This window comes from Rattus rattus, chromosome 7 (genome assembly GCF_011064425.1).
Source record: "Rattus rattus isolate New Zealand chromosome 7, Rrattus_CSIRO_v1, whole genome shotgun sequence".
NCBI lineage: Eukaryota > Metazoa > Chordata > Mammalia > Rodentia > Muridae > Rattus > Rattus rattus.
Genome location: NC_046160.1, coordinates 85,968,560 through 85,993,639, shown reverse-complemented (window position 1 = coordinate 85,993,639; position 25,080 = coordinate 85,968,560). Strand labels below are relative to the sequence as shown.

At 40.3% G+C, this 25,080-nt stretch overlaps 2 protein-coding genes across 2 annotated transcripts in view; both read left to right on the top strand.

The window, feature by feature from the left end:
* Positions 1-25,080, top strand: part of Ccdc175 (coiled-coil domain containing 175) — a 464,210-nt gene that overhangs the window by 246,438 nt on the left and 192,692 nt on the right. The gene's annotated exons all lie outside the window — the stretch shown is intronic.
* The window catches only part of Tbx15 (T-box transcription factor 15), a 101,920-nt gene that overhangs the window by 70,698 nt on the left and 6,142 nt on the right, over positions 1-25,080 (top strand). The window contains exons 6-7 of the mRNA XM_032907916.1: positions 3,633-3,697; positions 17,594-17,691. Coding sequence (XP_032763807.1) covers positions 3,633-3,697; positions 17,594-17,691 — 163 coding nt within the window. The remainder of the gene's footprint in view (positions 1-3,632; positions 3,698-17,593; positions 17,692-25,080) is intronic.

Genomic DNA, 25,080 nt, shown 5'->3' with positions numbered 1-25,080 from the left:
TGAACCCTACCTGTCGCACAGAGGAAGAGACAGTGAATTGGAAATAGGAAAGAAACATAGTTGGATTAAGAGGAGAGAAGGGTTAAGGGTATTTTAAATTGAAGAGACCAACAGAGGAAGGGGAGTTGTCTCCTGTGCACAGACTTTAGAACTGAGATTTAATATGAAGTCAGCTCTGTGAGGGCCTCTTGAGAGAAGGGTTTGAAACACAGCAGCATGGACTGCAGTTCAGTTTGGCTGGAGCCTGTGGACAAGGGCGGATCAAGGAGGCTGGATTGAAATCTGTACGGGGGTAGTCAATGAAACATGCTGTAGGAATGTGTAACTGCAGATCATTGGAATTGCTTAGACAAGATAGGAGGTAGAAGGAAGGAGGTCAATTTTAAGACCATTTAGGTTAGTTTAGTCAAGGAACTGTCTGTGGTTGGGAGGTGAGAAGGCATATTTGAATCCCACTAGTAAAACAGTATGACCTGGAGTTGGAATTCACTCAAACGTTCTCTCATTCCCCTCTTCATATTTTAAACATATATACATGCATGCATCCATCCATCCATACATACATACATTTATATATATATATAAATTTTGTGTAGCTGGTTTCTCTAAAAGGCCTTGACCAATATGTAATAGAGTAGGGCAGGGGAATAGATACCTTTGTATTTCTATTTTAACTTTATATCTCTTAGCATAACTTGATTTGATTTGGGTGCACAGGTCAGTTTTCTCTTCCCCCACTGGACTTCAGGCCTCTAGTTGTATGTTGCACACACAGGGTGAAAATGGAAAATTTATGTGTCCTCATGGCTGCTTGTGGGTTCTTATATGTTCTCTGGGTTCATTGCAGTTTTGTGGCCATCTGTCCAGTCTGTTGTTGGGTCCCTGGTATGATACAGATTGAGGAAGATGCTGAAGTGAAGCTTTGTTTTCTTGCCTCTTGGGTCTCCTTTGTGGCCCAGCATTCCTCCAGATCTCATCCAAGTCCTCTATTTAGCTTCTGATGAGTCTGTAACATGTCTGTGTAATTGTTAACCACCCCTCATACACACAACATATATACATGCATGCATGCATAATACATACATACATACATACATACTACTCTTCTGATCAGGCCTTAGGTTTCAATTTGAATGGGAAGACCTAGGCACAGGAAGCCCAACTCTTTGCTTAGTCTTTGTCTCCAATTGGGAAAGAGAAAGATGATTCTTAACTTCAAAGTCTTTCAACTTGCTGATTCTTCTGAGTTTTTAGGCTAAGTTGCTTTTGTTGTGAATCTAATTATGATTGGTTTTATGTTGTTACTACTCCACATGTCTGCCTTTTGTTCTTCTAGATTATAAACTTCTTGAGAGCAAAGAGGTTACACAGCAACATGTTGAGTGCCCACCAAGCCTGTCACCTGTGTCACCTGTCACCTTTAGCACACAAAAAATACTTGATAACTAATGATCATCACAGCCACACTCTTCCTAAATCTCTCCAAACCTCCCATTAGAACTCTTGGAGCAAGTACAGGAGTGCTATTTTACCAACATCTTTGGCCCTTTCTATTAAATTTCCATACAAATCCCGTGGCCTGGGCTGTGGCAATCACATCCTCAACTATTTCTCCCAAGCCATGAACTAGAATGTTATATTTACAGGGGTCTGTGGAGGCACCCCAAACACAGCAGTGCAACTGTATATCAGAAACCACTATCATAAATGAGTTGGACAGGATAAGCCAACTTGAAAGAGAAAATAAAATATTATAACCCCAACTTGAAAAGAAAATATGGTGTGTGGTTTATTGCGGTGGGTTATGGGGAAAGAAAGAACTGATTTTTAAGTCAAACACAGAAAAGCAGTGACACTCTTTAAATTCAATACAGTATTCACATGGCAGACACCGGACTTCAGAAAGCCAAACCTTTAGGCTCCTGCTCTGGTCTATAAAATAGATGTAAAATTGCCTTTGCTACGTTATTAGTGCACCATTCGAGAGGCAGGGAATGTTTAGGGAGCAAAATAACCTTGAAGCCAGCATGGAGCTTTCAAGTTAGAGTCTGTTTGTGAGAATCTCACATTGCGTTTTAAAGACATTTTAAAGGCTCTGGCTTTGGAAAATTCTACTCTGACGATGTGAGAAGGAAGAAGGACTAGGAAATGGCTGCAGCAGCGGCACCGACTTTCATTGTCTTAGTGAGAATAGGTTTTGCTGTTAGCAGCAATCTGAGTCTTCCCTTAAACGATGAGATTTCCGTATTTCTAGACTTGCTTTACGCAGAGTGCCTTTCGTTTATTTGAGCTCCCAGCCCTTAAGTTGTGTAATAATAAATTTGGAAGATGTGCCTTTTGCTGGAGGGGACTTGGGGACTCTTGAATAAACCACTTATTTCTCTCTCTTTGAATCAACACTATTGCAGAGTATAAAAGCATTTTCTGGGAACCAGGAGCCAAGGGCCAACAACGAGAGATGGGGAAATTAATTTCATAGAACATTTTCATATTATTCTGAAACTTCAAAATTTTAAATGAGCTTGAAAACTCTGAGGGATCAGCAAGTCGAAAGGCTTCATATTTTTTACCTTAGAGATTGCAGGAGGGCCAGATCTTGAAGGGTGTGTATAATTACATTTTTAAACTCTCCTCTGGAAGCCTGAGGGTCTATGACTTCAGTAGAGCAAGTCATTTACATCTGGTTCAGACACAAAGGTATCAAAATGCCTCCCGTGACCAAGGCTGGAAGCAGAAACACCAGGGCTCATATGGAACGTGTTGTTTAGGCATTTTCTAGTCTAGAAGCATGAGGATGATATATTCAATGGTGTTAGGATTTACTGGGAAGAACATAGGATGCAATCGCAGGGTCTGAGATATTAAGAGGAGGTTAAAAATGAACGGTCTCTGAGGACCTGGCCAATAGGTGTATGTGTTGGTTTTATCACCCTTCTAAGCAGCCTCTGCTCCTTCTGATTTGCTGGTGAGTCTTGGAGACCAAATGAAATGCATTTCATGTAGCTTCATTTGGTTTTCTATTTGAGGAACCCCAGCACTTTGGGTCAAATCTGAGTAGCCTTTTGCGTCATTTCTACAAACATTTCAGGTCATTGAATGAGCAATTCTGGTAGCAGGAAAGGCACATATTATGCAAAATGGGAAATGCAGCCAATTATTTGGCTCCCATGGTCCGAAGCTGATTTCCCGTTGGTAGTTTCTTGGACTGAACTGATGAATAGAACCATTTCTTCATCACTCATTCTCTTACAGAGTGCACTCAACAAGCATTCCTGAAGGGCCTCCCTGTGCGTCACCAACAACGGACCACACCACCATTCAGTGTTCGTTTTCTGTGTTTGTCTGCACACAAACACTAGTTTGTCACTAGTTTGGAGCAAGGACAGGGAGTGGGAGTGAGATCACAATCACACACAGGGCAAACCTTGGTTGTCAGAAAGAAGTGAGTTACACATCTGGGTGCCAGGCCTAAGCCTTATGTCAAGCCGAAATTTAAATCTCTAAAAGGAAATGGAATAAAAACAACAGCTGTTATTAATAGAGTGCTTTTTTTTTTGGTTAATTTTCAAGGGGTAACACGAAAGGAAATCAGCTAATATGAAAACAACTGATATTTGTTTGTTTGTTTTCAGATCACCAGATTAAAAATTGACCGAAACCCTTTTGCTAAAGGATTCAGAGATTCTGGCAGAAACAGGTAAGAATTCTGTGATAAGAAACTTACTGACTTCTTCATGAAATTCCTTTCCCCAGATCTCATTGGTGATCCTTGGGCTCCCGGTTCCCAAAGAACGCTTGTAACTCTGCAGTGGCACTGATTCAGAAATGGATAGCTTATCCAGGAGTCCCCAGGTCCCCTCCCGCAGAAAGCTCATCTTCCAAACTTTTGTCACGCAACTTAAAATACCATAACCAATCTTTCATGCTGTTCTGCCCTCTGCATTATGCTCTGTGGTTCAGTCCATGTAGAGTGCAAGTCACATGGTGATTTATCATTATCGGTGGAGTGGCTGTAAGTGGAGTGGTGTACTTCTCTGGTATTCTGAAGGCTGTATGGCCTACAGTGGTGTCTTAACGCGCTTCGCATTTCTGAAAAATAGAAGATTTCAGAAAATTACTACCTTCATGAGCTGAATTTGTAAAAACAAGTGTAATAATTTTACTCCTGGGGAATACCTCCAAGACACATGCACTTCTGACTTTATAAAGGGGGGGGGTGTTTCTAGAATACCGCCTTTCTCTTTTCATTTTTTAAAAATAATTTTTCTAGTGTTTGAGATTAAAATTATGACAGTCCTTCCATTCTTTTCCACCGTCCAAGTCATCCTATGTATTCTGCCCCTGCTCCCCTTACAATTCAAAATTCATGTCCCTTTCTTTGTTTTGTGTGTGTGTGTGTGTGTGTGTGTGTGTGTATTTCTAAATATACAAATCCAATCTTCTCTGTACAGACAGTGTACTTGCATGGATGTTTTTGTGCCTGACCATTTGGTATTAGACAACCAACTGGAGGTAGAGACTATTTCTCCTTCTCTCAGCTTTCCTTAGCAGCCTGTAGCTCTTGAGAGAGGGTTGTGCGCTCTTCTTTCTCCACATTAGGTTGCTCATTTATGTTGTCTTTGTTCAGGTCATGCCCAGATAGCCATGCTGTTGAGACGTCGTGTGTGTAGCTCCTCTCATGTCTCTAGGGGACACACTCTGACAGTAACCATTCCTGTCCTTCTGGCTCTTAGAATCTCCTCCCACCCCTTTCCCAAACTGATACTTGAGCTTTGGGTGTGAGGGTTGGGCTGTTAGATGTGTTAGCTGGGCTTTGCTTCGTAACTCTTATCTTTTGGCTGGTTGCGGTTTTCTGCAGCAGTCTCCATCTGTTAGAGCAAGGAGAAGTTTCAGTGATGAGGGGGAATACCAACTTTCTTTATTACCTGTAACACCTTTGGTTTCAGGACTTGCCAGATGGTCACAGGATTATTTTCTCCCATTGTGAAATGTCTTTGAGACTATACTGATTTTTTGACTGATAACACTTTCTTCTAAATGATTTCCTACATAAAATTAAAATTTATGGCAAGTTGGGAAGCCAGACATGCCTACAGTTTCCAATTAGGCAGTTTCACCAGGTACTGGCACTAGAGACTGGGAGAGTGTGATGGGGACACTGGGCATTGCAACATGATTGACTTTCAGCAGACACCAGGCTTCTTTTATAATCTGCAAGGACTGCTTTACATCTGGACAACAGATTGTCAGGAATTATCTTTGGTATTCTCTCTACAGCAGTTTTTTTTTGATAAATCAACAATTTATATTTAGAACTACCCCATGAAAGATGAGATACATTATCCAATCACAGACCATGTTTGAGCATGAACAGACCCCCATGTGTGATAACGTCTACCTTATGGTAAAGATGTGCAGTGGGCATATGTCTAGATTTGAGGAAGGACATTCTATGATGCCTACCCAATGACTAAACCACCTAATCACATTCCCTGAGTAGGCCATGGATGGCAAGGATATTCATAGCCTGTAGCTTGGAGTTCATGAATAGCTTCAGGATCTGTGAATTCCTAGTGTACACTTCACTAAACCATAGATGTATACTACAAACTGCCCACAGTGAATCATTTCTTTCACAAAATATCTTAGAGGAGCACTTCTTTACTGAACTCTTATTGTATATTCGACATACATCTAGGTATCTATAAATTTCATTTGACTCAAAATCCATAAGGTCACCTCCACTGAGTAACATAAATTTCACTCAATTTTCCAGTGTTTAGATAACATTAAGTTATGGTCTAGGTAACAGTACTCTAGAACTCAGTGAGCGAGTGACTCCTGGTCAAAAGATTTCCTGTTTCACAAAGGCCTTCTTCTTCTTAGCCGTGTCAATAAAGAACAAACACATATTCATTCTGTCTCAGATGTGCTCCACCTTTAACTCATTGCCCAGGTCACCAAAAGCATTTCCATTTTTTGAATTTCTAGGATACTGCTCTCTGAGCTTCTTGAAGACTTAATTAGTGATAAGGTGTTAAAAAAAATGGCAGGGTACTCATGGTAGGCAGGCCATGGATGGCAAGAGTATTCGAAGTCTATAGCTTGGAGATCATGGATGGCTTTCAGGGTCTGTGGGTCCCTAGTGTGTAAGTATAACTGTGTACATGAGCAGTTGTATATTATTTTTTTCTGATAAGTCTGTAGTGCTCTGTATATTTTGACATATCCACCACCCGAGGTAAGAATTTCTGCTCTATACCTGAATATTTGTCTCCAGGGCCAAACATGGTCATATCATTTATTCAGCTATTCTTTTCTTTTTGTTGGGGGAGGGTGAGACTCTCTAGTAGTATTTAGTATTTTGTTTATTTTCTTATGGATGTTTAATGTATCACTTTTCTCCCCCTGCTACCTCCTTGCCTTTGTGTTTCATTGGAGCCCTCGCAATGTGTAGTATTTGTTCAAACACCTATTCTAGAGTTGATCTTCATTCCTCAGCTAGAGCTTCCTGTTGATCAGCACCCCACTCTTAGGAGTTATAATAGAAGGTATACACTCTTGGAAGTTACTATTTAGAATGTTCTTGTCTGTGTTGCATAGATAGCAAGGAAAAATTCATAGATTTTTGATAAAAATCAACCAGAAGGTCAAGTGGGAATGGAAGCTGTTTCAATAGGATGGCTGAGGTTAGATGATCCAATGCTAAGAAGCAGGTAGAAGGGAGGTTTCTAGAAATCAGGTATAAGGACAGACATGTGTTTGCTGTGTTTGCATATTGGGGAGCCTCTGTGGCTACAGTGAGGCCCTTTTTATAACTGCGTCTCGGTAGCATGGGATGGGACATGCCCATGTATGACAAAATAGCTTGTGCTCACTAACATTAAACCTATGCTTCAGGAACCGAAGCTCACTGCCTTCTGCCTTACACTACGACTGCTAAGTGTTGAGGGATTGGCTACTGGCTACTTAGCTGAACTGCTGAGAGGAGTTTCTCCTGGAGGCTAGGGAATGAATGTCTTACTGCTCAGAGATGATGGTGGGTGGTTTTCCTGTCCTGCTTGATGGGTTACTCTTCTCTGTAAGACTCCTTGAAAATACAACTATGGGTAAATCAAGGACAGACTGTTTATGTGATAGTGCAGAAGGCTGAGGTTGGAAGTCAGGCTTAGCCTATTTCTTATAGTATGAGAATTCTTTCCTATGCCATATCAAACCCTGCAAGCCATACTCTAAGGAGAAGAATGAAATCCTGTCATTTGTGCATTAATGGGACCAAAGGAAATGAAATAAGTCACCACAAAAAGCCACGTAGTATATTCCATATCCAGAAGTTAAAACAGTTGATTTCTGTAGAAATGAGAAACACAGCAGTTGTTCCTGGAAGTTATAGAGATAGAGAGAGTAAGGAGAGATATAAGAAAGAAGAACGGTAAATAACAAAATAGAGTGTCACAAGAAGGTGAGTTCTGATATGCAACAGCATTTGAAGATAGCAGAAGCTCACAATTTATCACACATTTAGAAGAGTTCAAAACTTCCCAATTGCATGAAATGAGGTGTTTAAGGAGAAGAAAAACATTGGCCTGATTTGATCATCGCATATTGTGCACACATAGAGTTATCCTGCAACACATAGAGGGCTATGTAAGCTATATACTATGTGTCAATTAAAGTAAAACTCCATAAAGGTTAATTGAAGGGTTATTAGTAACTTCTCCATTCTCTGCAAGTGAACACTTAGCATCCGGGGGCTCATCTTTCATTTTTCAAACCTTCTTCTTCTTACAAACGTTTTGAGACATGAAGGTGTTAAGCAGGTTTGTCACCATCCCAGAGCAAAGGTGGAGTGCTGGTGAACACTCATGTCTGCCCAGCTTCAGAAATGTACATCCCATGCATTGTGCTAGCATCCTGTCCTTGACTGACTTAGTGACAACAGACCCTGAGTGTAGAATTCTTCCTCTACATAACATACATTGTCTAAATGCTGTGTCTGTCTCAAAGCCACCTGTGAGCTTGCACGTGTGTTCGTAGACTATTGCCAATAGTAGTCTTCTCAATCACTACATATGCCCTATAAACAAGGATCCCCAGATGAGGACAGAAAACCAAGCTGAAGCTGGCAGCTGAAGCTGGGGTGCACTCTCAGTGTCTTACAATGGGGACAAGAGTGTATGGCTTCTTTCTCCAACATTCTTGGAAACTACATAACAATAGGCTTGCTAAGGCAAGTCTAAAGATTTTGAATGGTTTTCCTCTTTCAAAAGTTCAAAAATCACCCAATTATCATTAGCTGCTAAGTGACTTAATTCTCACTAGCTAACTACAAGATCTGATGTGGGCAAGACTTTTGGTGTTATCATGTGTATAGGAAAGATAGATGGAGGAGTATGTGGAGAGTGATTTGCATCCTGGACCTGGTGATTCTGAGTTAGCGTCAGGACCAGTGCATCACCTTCTGTCCAGCCTCTCATCTGTGGCTTTTTCATGCAAACACTGCTCTTCCCAACCTCTGTTCTTCCACATGCATTTTAGACATCAAATGACTCATGCGGAGGAGCACAGCTTGATGAATTGCATATAAATGTTACTAAAACATACGGATTACATTTCCTTTAAAAACACATGGGCTTAAAAATTAGAGGGGAAAGTGCTTGGCCAATGTTTTTTGGTTTCACAGAACACAAAACATTTGTGGAATACTTTGGAGTTACAGAGGTTGCCAAACCTCAAACCAAAACACGTTCAGGTTTGTCGATCTCAATCCATCCCAGCACAATCCAGAGGCTGGAGAAGGGGGAAGAGGAAAGATGGGAAGGATGCAACCACCCACTGTATGCTTGACTTGTACCTTGGGCAGTGTTCCTGGGCCTCTGAGGCTCACACACTGAATCCCATCAGAGTGAGGCCCAGATCATAGGTTTCCTCTGAAATAAACAGCGTAGTACAGAACAAGAGCTGAACTCTAGCTGCCATTCTTAGCTATAGATATATATGGGCTCCTGGTGTATAGAATTGTTCTTTTGTCCTTTTTTTCCCTATGAGATCCAGCGGCTGATCTAATGGCTGGGTCTGGAAGGAGGATCCACCAGGATCTGCTTGCATCTACAGTGTAAATAGTCACAGACTTCCTGTTGGGTGCTAAGCCTAGCAGAGGAGGTCTATAAAGTTGGGAGTCAGCTTCTTTTATGGAAGTTCTGACCCTCTCATTCAACCCCACTTTTGTGCCACAATTTCCAGACAATCTTACCAGCTACTACACTGGTATTTTGGTCTTCATTGTGTTAGATTGCTGTGTCATTCTCTTGATTGAGTCAGCAATCCAGAACTGTATTTTTCCAAGTTTATCCTCTTAGTTAATCCTTCTCTCACAGTGCCAGGTATACAGAGTCAATTGAAAACTGATCACTAGTTGCGAAACCACATTGATGAGTGAGAGACAGATTAAAAAGAAATAATAAGAAATTAATTAAATAGAACAGTAAGAAAGGCTCATTCCAACAAGTGGCAAATGAAGGAGACCAGAAACCAAGGGCCAGGTTTGGATGCACAAGGGGAGAGAAGAAGGATTGAGTTTGTGATTAGTTAGAAAAACTAAGGGCAATTTGGATGCAAATCTGAGCCTGCTTACTTCTGTCAGATTCTGATTTGACAGAATTGTTGCTTCGACCCACATATCCAAGGGGCCATGTGATCTGCTGCAGAGACCAGGCATGCCTGTGCTTCCTAGATTCCTGGAGAAAGATACTAACAAGTTTTCAGTGTTTGGAAGAGACACAGAAAAGTTCTCAGAGGCAGAACTAAAGCAAATTGAGGTTTGGTTGAACCTAAGGCAGAGTGAGGTTTGGTTGAACAAGGTCACTTGGCAACGAACCGAGAAGTAAATTATGCCTACTGGGAAGCATGAAGCGTAGGCAAGAAATGGGTCATGAAGCTGAAGACAAAAGGGACACTTTTAAGACGTCAGAAGTAGCCTTGGGAGATTCATCTTCCCTCAAGAGTCCTTGTTGCTCAGCTAGAGGGAAAGACTACTGTACAGATGGTGCCTGGAGATGGAGGAGCCATGGCAATGGAGGAAAAGAGAGCTCTATGGGTCTCCCAAGCCACATCTGATGCGAAACCCTTGTCTCTTAGACGTGGCTGCTAAGTCTTTCTTGGGAAATTTTATGGAATTCCCAAATACTTCCTCAGAAACAAACACACGCATAAACAAGAAAGGATTAAAATAGGATCTGCATGGGAACCAAAGAGTTCTTCTCAAAGTTTTCTCAAAAATACTACACAGTGACAGCCTGTCTTCTTTCCCATGGTACCCTTCCTTCTGCCTTTAGCCTTGGATTTGATCTTTATACCCAGTTCCACTGTATCTATAACAACTGAAAGTCCTCAAGATTTCCTCTACCTTTGTCTAGCTGACACGGCATTCTAGAAGCTACAGCTGATGGTGCCAAGTCAGGTCCCTGTTAGATTGACACTTCTTTAGCCATTGAAGTTATGCAGTATTTTAGGAGCATATGTCCTTCTTTATGGAGTCCATCTTTGGAGTATTGAGTCCGGGCACATGAACCTGAAACTCAAGAGTAGTCAGAGAGTGGTCATCTGTCATGGAGGCTGATTTATATATGGATGTAGGGTTTTTTTTATTAAAGCAGACTTTTTTCTCATAAGACCTGCAGAAACACATGAATACAAAAGGAATTCTGGGTCTGTTCATTGTGCCGAGCTAGCAGTATGTGTGCTGTGGGTGTGGCTGGTGGAAGGCTTTCATATAGTTTGTTCCTATGTACACACTATTTCAGGAGGTAACAGGTATTACATCATGAGAGGATAAATTCACATTTTGAAAAGGGATATTCAGTGATGTCACTACTTAAACAAGGGGAAGAAAACTTTCTTGAGTGGTGGTAGAGAAAATATTTGAGAACAAAAATGTTACTAAAATCCACTCTCAGCAGCTACTATCCCAAGGCCGTGCCTAAGGAATGAGGAACTGCTCTCATGAGTTTAAGACAGGAGGTCTCCCCTGGTCCAGGCCCACAATGCTCAGTAGGAAGAGGTGTGTATAGGGAGGAGTTTCCCAATTAACTGGATGGAGAGACAAAGAGAAGTCAGCTATACATTAACCCCCAGGCCAATGCATCTTTGCTTAGATCTAAAATGACTTTCCTTGGAGAGTTGGGAGGAAAATACCAGTAGATGTGCTTCATCTGATATCTGGTAATAGAGTGCTCTGTCAGATACAATTAATTCAAATCCTGCCTGCATCTGTATCCATCTATTAAGTCAAACAGAAGAAATGGCTGTTTACAGATTAAAAGGACAAAGCACCAGTACTTTGTACAATTCAATCTAATAGTTATTTCTAGGTATTCAAATTAGACGTTTAAAATAACAAATAATTATTTCATATATGAATTGAGGTCCAAGTTGTCTATTTTTACTTCAGAGTTGAGGTTCCTCACAGAGCTTCCCTTTACGCTGATGGCAAATCTGAATTTTGAGCTACTGGCTTCAGAATATGCAGACCCAGCCTGTCACAGCATCCAGAGAATGACTTCACTGTCCTCTGAAGGCACAGCTGGCCAACCTTGTTTCCAACCTCTTCCGGCTCCCCATTGTTCATGAGACTCAAGTAGCAAGCTTAGAGCCAAGGAGTTGACCACTTGCCTCTTCTCAACTATCACTACATCCCAAGTGTCCCCCTCAAGCTCAACTGCTGTGTTTTCATTTGTCCCCCCTAGGGCCATTGGCTGCAGTTTCTCAGCTAACCTCATCCTGCTCTTTCCTGGCAGTCTCACAGCCTCTGTAGATTTTTGCATACTTTCTTGTTATCCCTGGCATGGGTGACTTCTGCCATTCAGCGGGTCTATGGAAGCAATCAGTGTTGGACTTCTCAGGGACTGTTGTATTTGTCGTTCAAGGTAGCTGGCCCTGTATTAGAGTTTGGCACCCTCCTCCTCCTATTGGCAGTTGTATTCCTCCTATTCATCCAAGCCATGGCTATTTGTTTAGCCAGGACTTAATGCTCTTCTCTGCCTTATTATTTGTTCTCCCTCCCTTGTCATGAGCTGTTTCAACCATTGTCCTCTTGGCCATATGGATTTGCCAGAGAATGTTGGCAATTGTTTTATCATCTATGGCTCCTGCCCAAGGATGGTGTCATTGAACGCAGTGACGTCTTTTTAATGACTAGTATATTGGAGTCTGAAACATCTGCAAGATAATGAGGCCTATAGGGGCCGAGGGGCACACTTGTGGTTCTCTGAAGAGAAAACGAGAAATGGAATTAGGTAACATGGAGCTCCTTCGACATTTTATCCAGAGCCAGAGGACTAATAGAGCTATGAATTCCAAGGCTGTATCTGCTAGACCAAGCTGCAACTTGAGCAGAATTTCTTTTGCTTGAATTGGAACAATGACGACCAACTCCTCATCTCACTTGCCTTGATAAACTTCGTTTTCAATCAAGCTGTTTATTAAGTCTCAATTATTATAACACAATCCAGAGTTCCCTATCCTATAATTATGGAGACTATAATTATGAAACAGTTCCGTACTTTGGCCAAAGTTGCCTTAGTTAAAAACCAGACTATCTTTAGAGTCTAAGCTCTTAACTAGAGTATTCGTCTGTTCCTTGTGTGACTTTCGTTTCACATTTCAAAGCCACAGTATTCAGTCAAATATACAGGAACTTAATGCTTTAGTTAGCCTGTTTAGTATTGTTACAAATTTTATTATTCATGAGACATTGAACTGATATCACAGCTTATCCAAAGAAATGTAGTGGGGACCACTAGGTGATGAGCAATTTAAATCAATTCCAAACACATTTCCATTGATTCCTTCTATTTCCATACCGGTGAAGGAGGCTTATTGATAGCAGCTTCTTTATTGTGTAGATATAATTGTTATACCCTGTGAAGCCAAAATTTGCACGATGGGTTTTTGTTTAATCAGTTTGTAGGCTTCTGATCTGTGGTCCTTTAGAGCATGACAACAGAAAATATCTTAAGCAACTGGAGGTTGGAGCTGATTCCACAAAGTAATGAAAGAGAGGGAAGGGTGAAAGGTTTGACCTTGCCTCCAGAGGACAGGGATAGATTAAGAACTTTGAGATACGGTAATTAGATCTGGACTGGATGTCCATTGTACACACCTTCATCAGACACAGAGCTTCTGTGTTAAGTACCCAGAGCATACCTTTGCTTCCACATTGCTAAGTCTTTGCACATACTGTTGACCCTGCCACAAAAGCTACCACTTGTCCTTAGTAGAAGATTGCTAGAGTGTTGTTTAATAGATGAAGTTATAGATTACGTTTTGTAGAATCTTCCTTTAGTTTCCTAGGTATATTAAATACTTCTTGCTCAATGCTTCACAGCACTTATTACATATCTCCAGTATATCATACATTCCACCAATTAATTCGTTTTATACTGCAATTATTTTTTTATACTGTTTTCACTTTTTAAATGAAGAAGACACTACTTAAGGTCAACAACCCTGTGTCTTTTTTGCCTTTACATCTCCTAAGTTTTTTCTTTGTCTGACTACTCCTTTATATTTTCAAAATTCCTGTTCCCTTAGAATAGATTTAGCTGTGGACTTCCCTCTGTTGAGAGGGGACCATTGGCCACATCAACCTGTTGCATGTGCTCTCTTCATGGTAGTCTTAGTACAGTCTTAGGAAGAAGTTAAGGGGGTGAAGATAAAGAGAAAATAAACAGACAATAATGATGAAGAAGATTGGGATAATGTGAGAATTGCACACAGTGATACCTAAATCAGACATTTTAATAATTGTTATTGCAATTTATTTGGGGGACTACAAAAGAAGTATTTTTTAAATGCAGTTGGAAGGGTATTCCTTCACAATCTGGTTACGATTCCAGAGCAGTTGATCTGGAGGCATCATTAGTTTGTGAAGGAGCTCTTTGGCTAGCTCTGCCTCCTTCCTCTTCTCCTCCAGCACATTTTTTGGCTCAGCCAAGACAAAAGAGAAGCATCTTGGAGACCAGAGAGGAAGTTACAGCCAAAAGACCAAACAAAGGGGGTTTAGATATGGCCTCTGTTGTCACTGGACTAACGAGGAAAAGCCAGCAAGAGGGAACAACTGCCAGCTTGACTGTTTCTGATTGGAAGCTCCAGAGATGACGCTAGGTCTCTGCTGTGCCATAGCCCACAGGGGCCCACCATGTGGAACGTATTAACCAGACACTGCGGCTTTTTGCATCTGTGAAACAATGATCCATTTTGTAAATATTGGAGATAAAATTTTATAAAATGACACAATGGTTAGCCCAATACACCTTGTGTAGACATCTAGTAGATGAAGATCTTAATAGGTCGTTGACAAACATTCTTGTAGAAGGCGAAGGGTAGAAATGCCTGGACTCTGCTAGAACACTCAGGCTCAATGAAAGGTCAGAAGTCCTAAATCTAGGACAAAAGAAGCAGGGGAAACCTGAAACCGAGATGAGACCTAAATCAATAAAAGCACAATCCCAATCAGACAGAATAAAAAGCCCTAATCTCTGGCACTAGAGGACTCTTTCTGTCTTCAGAGATTTTATTTTTATGCCAAGTTGATTTAAAAAAAATTAAGCTTAGAAAAGAGAGTTGGTACTAGGTGAAATTTGTGGAATAGTTCTACTACTTGGTTAACTCAACATGTATCAGTTGAGAAAATGGAAATTGTTAAAGTTATGAAACAGTGACACCCGTTCGTTAATTCAGTGATATAAATTGAGTCATACCCTGTGTGCAACAAGTATTTTCCTAGGCACTTGGGCAAAGGCAGACATTGGCTCTAAATTCCTTGAAATACATACAAGTTAGCTATAGAAAGAAGGGGATTATTAAATGTGCCATGGCCCTATACTACATTATGAGATACAGTGCTAGTAATTTCTAGCACTTAGATCTAATCAGTGAAGTTGGACAGAGTTTGAGACAAAATATAAGGCATATAACAAATAAATAGGATTAAATTTTTCTAAAAAGAGAAACATCCAGAATCCATTAAAAGACTAAATAATATAAATGCACGAGATTTCTATCATTCTACACAGGAGAATATATATTAAAGGTTAATTTATACTTTTCTTATATGGTAAAAATATAATTATTGAACTGTGAAAGATATAGACCAATAATAAGACTATAATGTGACTAGTCCAATAATGTGACCAGTAATGTGATAATTTTTGCCACTGATTTTGGGGGTGGGATACAAATGCTATCACTACACCTTTGCCTTGAGAAAACCCCTGTTGTGTGAACTCCTGGATATGTCTATGGAAGGCATGCTGTATTTTTAGACTAAGGAAGGTGAAAGGAGGAGATGTGGAAGAAGGATGCTTAGTGGGCAACATATAAGAGTTTCATCATTTCACTGCAGGATGAAAATAATTACATCAGAGATTTCAGCCAAATGTCAGAAGTAGTTTAATAACAACAGATCTAACAAAAACTCAGAATATCTTCTCAAGAAATTCTAGCATCAACAGAGGCTAGATAATCATTGAAGAAAATGCCAGAAGAGACAGAATACCCAACATCTATAAATCTTATATTTTAAATATATTATTCCATTGCTGTTTTTATTATGTTATATTTGATAGCTGACACATAGTCATTATTTTAGAGTCAACTACTTATAAAGTAATTCATACCATAACATAATATTTTGAAATAGTATTATGGAAAAGAATCCAAACCCATTTCTACTTACTCAATAAATAGAATTAACAGGAAAATAGGCATTATGCTATGGTACTATTGAAATTTCGCAGTTTGCTAGCACTTTTTTATGGAATGAGAAAGGGTTACTATTCGTCCTTGTGCTAGCTTTTGTCCTTATGACATACACTTGTCCCTGAAAAACATGGACTGGAAGGTGGAACAATAAACCCTTGCCATCTGCCGTGAGCCTCCTGTGCCATTAAAGGGAATCCTAGGTTTTTCTGGTGGGCTGCCAACATTCCAGGACAAAGCAGTCAGATCTAAGCTGGGCCTATCTGTTTCTTCTATCCGCCCAGGCTCAGCATGGTTTTATCTAACTATCCCCTTATTATTCTGAACTCCCTTTAATTGCCTGAGCTCTTTCTATCCACAAATAGTTCCACGAACTACATTCAGGACCCATGTAGGGTGATGGTAGAGATACTGTCTATTCCTGCCTCTCACAGATTAACAGCTAATAAACACCATGCACTGCTTTCTCCTGTGAACTTCTTCTTAAAATACAGAGTTTGGTTTGCCAGCGTTCGTGTATTTAAAGCCTCCAAGATCCAGGAAAGACTTTAGAAAGTGAAGTGTGTGACTAGAGCTGATCCAGAAAGCAAATTTTCCAACACAAGGAGACGATCAGTGTGTGTGTGGCTCATCTGAGAAGAATGCAGGGGGGGGGGTGGTCATCACCAGTTAAAGGGAGAAGGTATTTGTTCTCCCTTAAAATAAAACCTCTCACTTTGTTCTTGGCATGTAACAGAGCTGAACAAGTGAAGTACTCAGGTAGAAGGTCAGAGAGCATACTTTTTTCCAGGGGGAAAGACCTGTCTCTTCCTAAGAGGCATATTAGGCCCTTTGTGGTGACTTCACAATGAAGAGACATATACCATTGTGGTTCCCCATTCTTCTACTCCCACCTACCGCAGTCCCTGGGTCTCTTTCCTGACATAGGAGAAACAGTTTTGAAATAAATACTCAAAAAGCTCTACTCAAAGCTTTCAGCAGAGCTCCAAGCATTGTTCTGTTTTGAGGATGTTGTGTATCATCAACAATATTCTGGTAGTCATCTGGCAATGACTTCAGCACTTCCTACAAAGAAGTAGTTGAATGGTAAAGAAACTATGTGTGTACATTCCAATCTACAGGTTGTATAACATGAGCACAACAGAAGCTGTGAATAAATGTATCTTAAAATACTAGACGTTTTCTAAAGTCTGACACTTTATGGTTTTTAATGACCACTTACTAAGCTACAAACAAAGATAAAGCATTTGGAGATATGGACTGTTCTTTTTGCCCATTGCATAGTTTTCCTTCTCCTTTGGGTAGATATGTTTTTGCTACAATAAAAAACTTGAGTGTATTTGTTTTCTCCCTTTATTTCTGGTGCCCTACTTTTTCTCTCTTGACTTAAGAGAACTTTGGAGTCACCTCAGCTTGACAGCTTCATTGAGCCTTCACACTCTTGGGATGTGGGGTTGGCTCTGGGACAGGATGTATCAGCCATGATGAGGTAATGGTGGTGGCATGAGAAGCAGTCAGTGTCACTCTTTGCTCAGCTGTACTCATGGTACCCTTGACCTTAAGTACACTTTATTATCATGCCCACTGAACCTCTTAGGAAGGAAAGTCAACGTTCAACTTCATCATGGTTAAGGACTTTCTTGTGAACGATCTGAATTAGTTTCCCCTCTCCTTCTCCACCGATGTAGCAGCATCCAGAACCTGCACTTTCCCAGGCTGACTTCCCTCAGTGCCTATAGTATGCCTCTCAACAGACAACACACCTGTCATTTTTAAATGTCAGTGACATTTTGGAATTAGCTACAAGTTGATTTTCTGTCTCTTTTGATTCCAGAACTGGACTTGAAGCCATCATGGAGACTTATGCATTCTGGAGACCTCCTGTGCGCACTCTGACCTTTGAGGACTTCACTACCATGCAAAAGCAGCAAGGTAAAGCTTTGGGCAAGGCCTCTGCTCTGTAGACAGCAGTGGATGGGGAAGCTGAACTGAGTGTGTCACAGGGACCGTAAGCCAACACAGTGGTTATACCAATTCTCTGGGAACAAAGAACTTGCGGCTCCACGAATGATAAAGGCACCACCAGTTCTGCAAATGAGCTGGACCTAGAGTCAGCGTGTCATTTACATTCAGAATTCTTTGCTAAAGCCATAGATTTCTGTGACATTTCCTTTCCTCTGCTAGTGATAACATACCACCATCAAAAGAAACTTCAGGAACATAATAGTTCATTTTGGCTTATGGTTCTAGGGGACTGGAATCTATAAGAGCAGAGAAGTCATGGCACGTGGGAGAGAGCAAGAAGTGAGAAATCATATCTCAACCACACACAGGAGGCAGAGGTGTATTGCAGATAGAGGGGCAAGGCTATAAACCCTTAAAGCTGGATTCCAGTGGTGTATGCCTTCCAAGTCTTTACCTCTTGAAGGTTCCACAATCTCTCTAAGCAATACCACCAACTAGGGACCATCTGTCAACATATATGAGCCTATGGGAAATACTTTCATTTAAACCACCATGCATCATTGGTTCCTTCTTTCCTTTCTTCCTTCTTTCCTTCCTTCCTTCTAAATGACATCTGTAGCCCAATAGGTACAATTCCATGACAATGACTGCAATGGGACCACTGTAACTACACTACTCTAAGCACTCACACAGGCCTTGCCGTTTAAAGAGACCATCATAATGTATTCATGTACTCTTTACGGAACTCTCATCATTTTTCTTTTTTCCTAGTCTTTTAGTGACAAAAGCTCTGATTTTCAGTGGAATGAAATGAGGTCTCACATCGAGAAGGAGGCTGTTTCAAGTCCATCAGAGCTCTACTACATGTCACCTCACTATTTATTTATTTATTTATTTATTTATTTATTTATTTATTTATTTTTGGCCTGTTTGAAACCATCACAGTCTTGTCACATTGGTGAGTTAAGTGGACTTTGCCCACTTTGTGGTTTTTCTAATCTTCCCTCTCTTGTAGCTCAGGTTGAAAAACTTTGGTGAGGTGTACAGAAGGATCACAGGATTTGAACCTACTGCCAGTCCAGTCATATTCTGAGGCCCAGTCACCTAGGTTTTTGAGTGAAAGTTTCTCAGACTGTAGACTGGCCTATATTTCCTTCTGCAGTATTCTCCTTCCCAAAGTGACTCTGGGCATGATGTTCAGATTTATGTTTCTTCTGTCCCAGTAAATACTCATCATTAGACAGAAGCCTAATTTTTAAATTTCTGTTTATTTGGGAGGCCATTCTAGGACTTTATAATATCTGACACCACTTACTATTCTCACAGGGAGAATAATGCTTTGCTAATGCTTTGCACACTGATTTTGATTTGTGACCAACATAGCTGAAATATTTTGAGTTTTAAAGATGGATATAATTAAAGCATAGACTCATATGCGGCCTTGTGGTACAGCTGTTTGCAGGCCTGGGCCATGAGGATCACAAATATAAAAACTGTTTGGGTACAGAGTAAGTTCAAGCACAGCATTTACTCTATTCGTCCCATTTTGCTTTTGTTGCCATGATACAACACCAACCAAAAGGAACTTGGGGAGGAAAGGGCTTATTTACTGGTAGGTTGCAAGACCATCAGGGAGGAAAGCCAAGGCAGGGAGTAATTCAAGGCAGGAACTAGAGGCAGGAATGGAGGTAGAGACCATCAACATTGCTAGCTGGCTCACACAGAGGCTCAAGTTCAGTTTTCTTTCTTATACAATTCAGGACCACCTGCCCAGGGGTGGCCATGTCAATAATCAATCAAGAAAATGCTTGATTGCATGTCCACGGGCCAATCTGATAGAGGCAATTCCTCAGCTGAGGGTCTCTCTTCCCAGGTGATTTGAATTTGTGTCAAGTTGGCAAAAGTTATCATATCTCTCGGTCTCTCTCTCTCTCTCTGTCTCTGTCTCTCTTCTCTCTCTCTCTCTCTCTCTCTCTCTCTCTCTCTCACACACACACACAAGTAAAAAGGGAGCTATGAATTTAATTAAGGTGTGGAGCATTTGTATAAGGTGCTTGACGACTTAGCTTCAATTCCTAGTCCTGCATAGACTCCAGTTACACAATTTGAATTAGGTTCTTACCATTACTTCCTAGAGTTGGGACCCTCATGAGTTTCTCAGTCTTCTTGCCACTCAGTTTTTCTTTCTGTATGCTATGGAAGAACATACTCTATTCCAATAAATATTAAAGGAGATGGATATTTAAAATCCTAACAAGCTCTCAGTACAGAGTACATGTCACGCCTTCACAATCACTGTCTCCCTGACTGCCCACTCCTTTTGTACAAGGATGAATGTGAACCATTGTTTTTCTGATGATTAAGTATTTGAGACATGATTAGCAATAACTCTTGACCAGGACTCTGTCAGAGTAAACAAACCAGCTTTTTCTTCTCATTCTTCTATGGTCCGACCACATCATGATGGTCTGTTCAGATTTTGAATCCATCCACAGATTAAATAACTGACTTGGTCAAAACAGCATGACCTTTGGGCCAAGAAACAAACTCACAGAGACCTGAAAATGTGCTCTACTAATCTAGAGTGTTTCAGTTCAATCAGTTTGACAGTTCAGTTTGCCCATCACATTTGGGAAGGTGATTAAGGCCATATAAACAGAAAACTAAGAATGTGGGTCTGTTATAACCAAATATAATGCGATCCTGTCGTTCTCTGATGGGTGTTTTAAATAAAATTTCTGCCTTGGTTTCCCCATACATACACTGTATCTTTATGACAAAACTGAACTTTTACGATCAGTAATCCAAGTGATTCGAGAGCTGTTGTGCTGAAAGGAATGATCCCAGTTGTACCCCACTTAATATTTTGTCTTTTTCTGTGGAAACATGGGCCTAGCATTTGACAAGCCTGCTTTCTGCTCATGGGCTAGCAGACATCATTGTGGATTTCAACACCATTGGCTGTTTCAGCGTTGGTCAGGCAATTAAAGTAGTAGAATTATGGACAGTCCCTGTTGGTGACTGGCTCTTCATTCATTTGAGTGTAGTTAGAAGCTGGCCAGTGAGAGAGATTATATACTTGACCTGTCATATGAATAACACATTGAAGAACTGGAGAGAAGGCTCACCAGATAAGAACATATACTGCTCTTGCAGAGGATCTAAGCTTGGTTCCCAGCACCATGCCATGTAGCCCACAACTGTCTATAACCCCAGCTCTGGGAGACCTGACTGATTTCAATAACACTTGCACTCATGCAAGCACATACCCCACATATACACATAAAGACAAAGTATTAAAGATATTGAGAAACTAGTTCAGTGAAGGTTAATGTTTGAATTGTAAAGTTATTGCAGTGATTCAAAGATCACTAATTTACACAGATCCCGATGAGCAGGGGAATGATGCAAGTTCCCTTGCACACAATTATTAATTATTGCATACAACTACTTTTAGGTTATGTGTATAGGTATACGTGAAACAAGGGTTCTAGCCTTAGAATGTCTCAGAGGTATATATAAATATTCTAAAAATATAAAAAAAACCTATAAATTCAGGAAACTTCTAGTTTCAATAATCTCAGATCAAAGATACTCAATTTGTAACAGATAACATATCATCCTTTTACTTCCTAAAGCAATGGTTCTCAACCTTTCTGATGCAGCAGCCCTTTAATAGAGTTCCTCGTGTTGTGGTAATATCATTCATGAAATTATTTTGTTGTTATTCATAGATGTAATTTTCCTACAGTTATGAATCATATATAATATAAATATCTGATATGCAGGATACCTGATATATGACCCCTGTAAAAGGGTCCTTCGACCTCCAAATGAGTTGCAACCCACAGGTTGATAACCACTGTCCTAAAGTCTGGACATAAGAGCCTCTCCTGAGAGAAGGGTCCCACACACTTGCCATCAAGGCTGGACCCATCCTCACAGCCTATCACTAATGTCTTGAATCTATTCACATCTCTACTCTCCCATGCTGCCACCTGACTTTGATCCATCATCATTTTCATCTGGATGATTATGACGTCCTCCAAAGCCTCTCTATTCTGCTCCAACATTCTGCACAGGGTTCTGGTCAGTGTTTCAAAATACACAACCACTCATACCAACTCTATATCCCAACTTGCTTAAAATTGTTCAGTGGCCATGATTTATTTTTGTTCCGTTAACATACAGACCTCTAAAGTAGAGATAATAACCACGAGGATTAGATAAATTGGTACCTTAAGATAAACTACTTAGAAAAGCACCTAGGATTTACTAAGTAATCAAGGATGTTTCCTGTAGTTCCCTAGAGTGGGATAAGATATTGTTCCCTATAGTTCCCTATAAGTGGGATAGGATGTCCTCTATCCTACCTCCCTTCTACCCTGCACCAGGCTCACCTCCATCATTTTATCAGACATGCTGCGCTCTTTCCCATCACACGCTGTTTGCCTGTCTAGAGGGCTCATGTTTACTCACTTGCTTACTGAGAACTACTACTTTCTGAAATCTCAGCTCAAGCAGCACTGCCTTGAGGAATTTTCTCTGCCATTCTTAGCAAGCTGGTCTTTTAGGGTATCCCCCTTGTTGGTTTCATTCTTTGTTTAATATCATTCATTGCTCTTTTTCTCAGCACTACCCGCTTAATGATAAAATTCTTGGGTCCAGGCATGATATCCAATTCACATTTGAAGCTCAAATAGGGATGGAATGAGCACAACTAATATAGCAACGAGTGCTATAGTAGGGGAATATTGTTACTGTGCTCGGCAGGGACTCACTAGCTTTATGCTTATAGTTGAAGGGAAAGGAGATTAGTGTGAAACAGAAATAATTAACAGTTGGTGAGGAAAGAATGGTGAAAAGCCGATTGATAGGTAAGATAGAATTAAAGTCCAGGTGTTCCATGACACTGGGGGGAGACGAGAAAAATGGTAATGTACTCTATATTTCTTTTTTTCTTTAATTTTTATTAAATTGGGTATTTCTTATTTACATTTCAAATGTTATTCTCTTTCCCAGATTAATGTCCATCAGCCCACTAACCCCTCCCTCTCCCCTTCTATATGGGTGTTCCCCTCCCCATCCTCCCCCCATTACCCCTCCCCTCCCCACAACAATCCCCTACACTGGGTGTCCAACCTTCGTAGGACCAAGGGCTTCCCCTTCCACTGGTGCCCCAACAAGGCTATTCACTGCTACCTATGTAGTTGGAGCCCAGGATCAGTCCATCAGTCTTTGGGTAGTGGCTTAGTCCCTGGAAGCTCTGGTTGGTTGGCATTGTTGTTCTTATGGGGTAGCAAGCCCCTTCAGCTCCTTCAGACTTTTCTCTAATTCCTCCAACAGGGGTTCCATTCTCGGTCCAGTGCTTTGCTGCTGGCATTCGCCTCTGTATTTGACATGTTTTGGCTGCATCTCTCAGGAAAGATCTATATCCGGTTCCTGTCAGTAACTTCTTAGCTTCATCCATCCATCATATATATATATATATATATATATATATATATATATATATATATATGCTAAATGTGAGCAGGCTCTGAATGGCTGTTCCTTCAGTTACTGCTCCAATCTTGTTCCCCTTTTTAAGAAGGAGTGAAGCATCCCCATTTTGGTCATCCTTCTTGAGTTTCATGTGTTCTGTGCATCTTGGGTAATTCAAGCATTTGGGCTAATATTAATTTATCAATGAGTGCATACCATGTATAGATTTCTGTGATTGGGTTACCTCACTCAGGATGATATTTTCTAGGTCCATCTGTTTGCCTATGAATTTCATGAAGTCATTGTTTTTGATAGCTGAGTAATATTCCATTGTGTAGATGTATCACATTTTCTGTATCCATTCCTCTGTTGAAGGGCATCTGGGTTCTTTCCAGCTTTTGGCTATTATAAATAAGGCTGCTATGAACATAGTGGAACATGTGTCTTTGTTGTATGTTGGAGTACTCTATATTTCAAACACTAAAGAGAAGAATTATTCATTTCTTAAACATTGTTTCTTATTTAATATTTTTATATATTTTGATCATATTCTTTCCCCTCCCCCAATCCTTCCAGGTCTTCTCAGTCTCCTTTCCTGTCTAAGTTCATCTTCTTTCACAAAATTCCTTCCCTGCAAAGCCCCAAAAGTCAAAGGAAAAATCAAACCAACAAAACCCAACAAGATAAAAAATACCAAAACAAAACAAATGTTTGAGGAAATATATATCCTAATCATGATTTAAAAATTTTACAATATAGAGATGCATCAAAACATAATCCTTATATTGGTGGACATTAAGAAACAATGCAAAGTGGTCATGCTTGTCTGCAGGGTATTAGCCCAGAAGGAGAACAAGGGAACCACCAGCTCAGGAATCTACAAATCTCATTTAACTCTGGTTTTCCCAAAGTCGCCCTATCCAGACCCCGCAATTGTTTACTTCTATTTTGAAATATATCTTCCTTTACATCTTTCAACTATTTGACTGTGCTTCATAAACCAGAATACAGCACCTTGGTAATTGTCAGTCTTTCCTTTGATTCTTCAGATGATTTGCGAGTTTGCAGTTGGTTTTCAGAATCTCTTTCCTATTGTAATCATTACATTGATATATGTGTATATGTCTTTAGTATGGACTTAGAAGTTTTTTTTTAATTTGTTATGTTGTGTGTGTGTGTGTGTGTGTGTGTGTGTGTGTGTATGCTCATCCACAATTATGTACCACATCATGCATGTAAAACCAGAAGACAACTTTGAGAGTCTATCTCCAACTTTCAAGTCTTTTCCTTGCATCGCCTATCTCAGATAATTTAATCAGGCTTGGTGGTAAGTGCCTTTACCTGTTGAGCCATATTGACAACTCTCTTTTATATATATATATATATATATGCTGTTTTTCTAATCTCCACCTTGCATTTCTTATGTGATATAAATGTGTCCGTATGAAAAGTCCTCCTTTTGAAAACTGCCTGCCTGTATCCAATTGTTTGATTTGTATCCAATTGTTCAATTTGTATCTAATTGTTTAATTTGATCTCATTGAGGAGAACCAGGGAAGATCAGAAGCGCCTCTGATTGGCTTTTCCACTTAAAAGATTGTATGTTTTGGACTTAAGGCAGATAGCTCACCAGATATTGTTTTAGCAGAGCCAGGTAACTGCCAGGCATCCAGACAGTTCAAATCCTAGTTATTGATAGTCAAGGGTTTCAGTCACAGTTTCCACTCACCAAGGGTCTAGAGACTGTCCCCCTATCATTTTTTCTTCTTCAGATTTATTCCAATGTTCTCAGACCTTGAGATTCATAGTCAGAAAGCTTGTAGAATCAGAGACATATATCAATTAGAATATTTATGTAAGTAGAAAAGAATC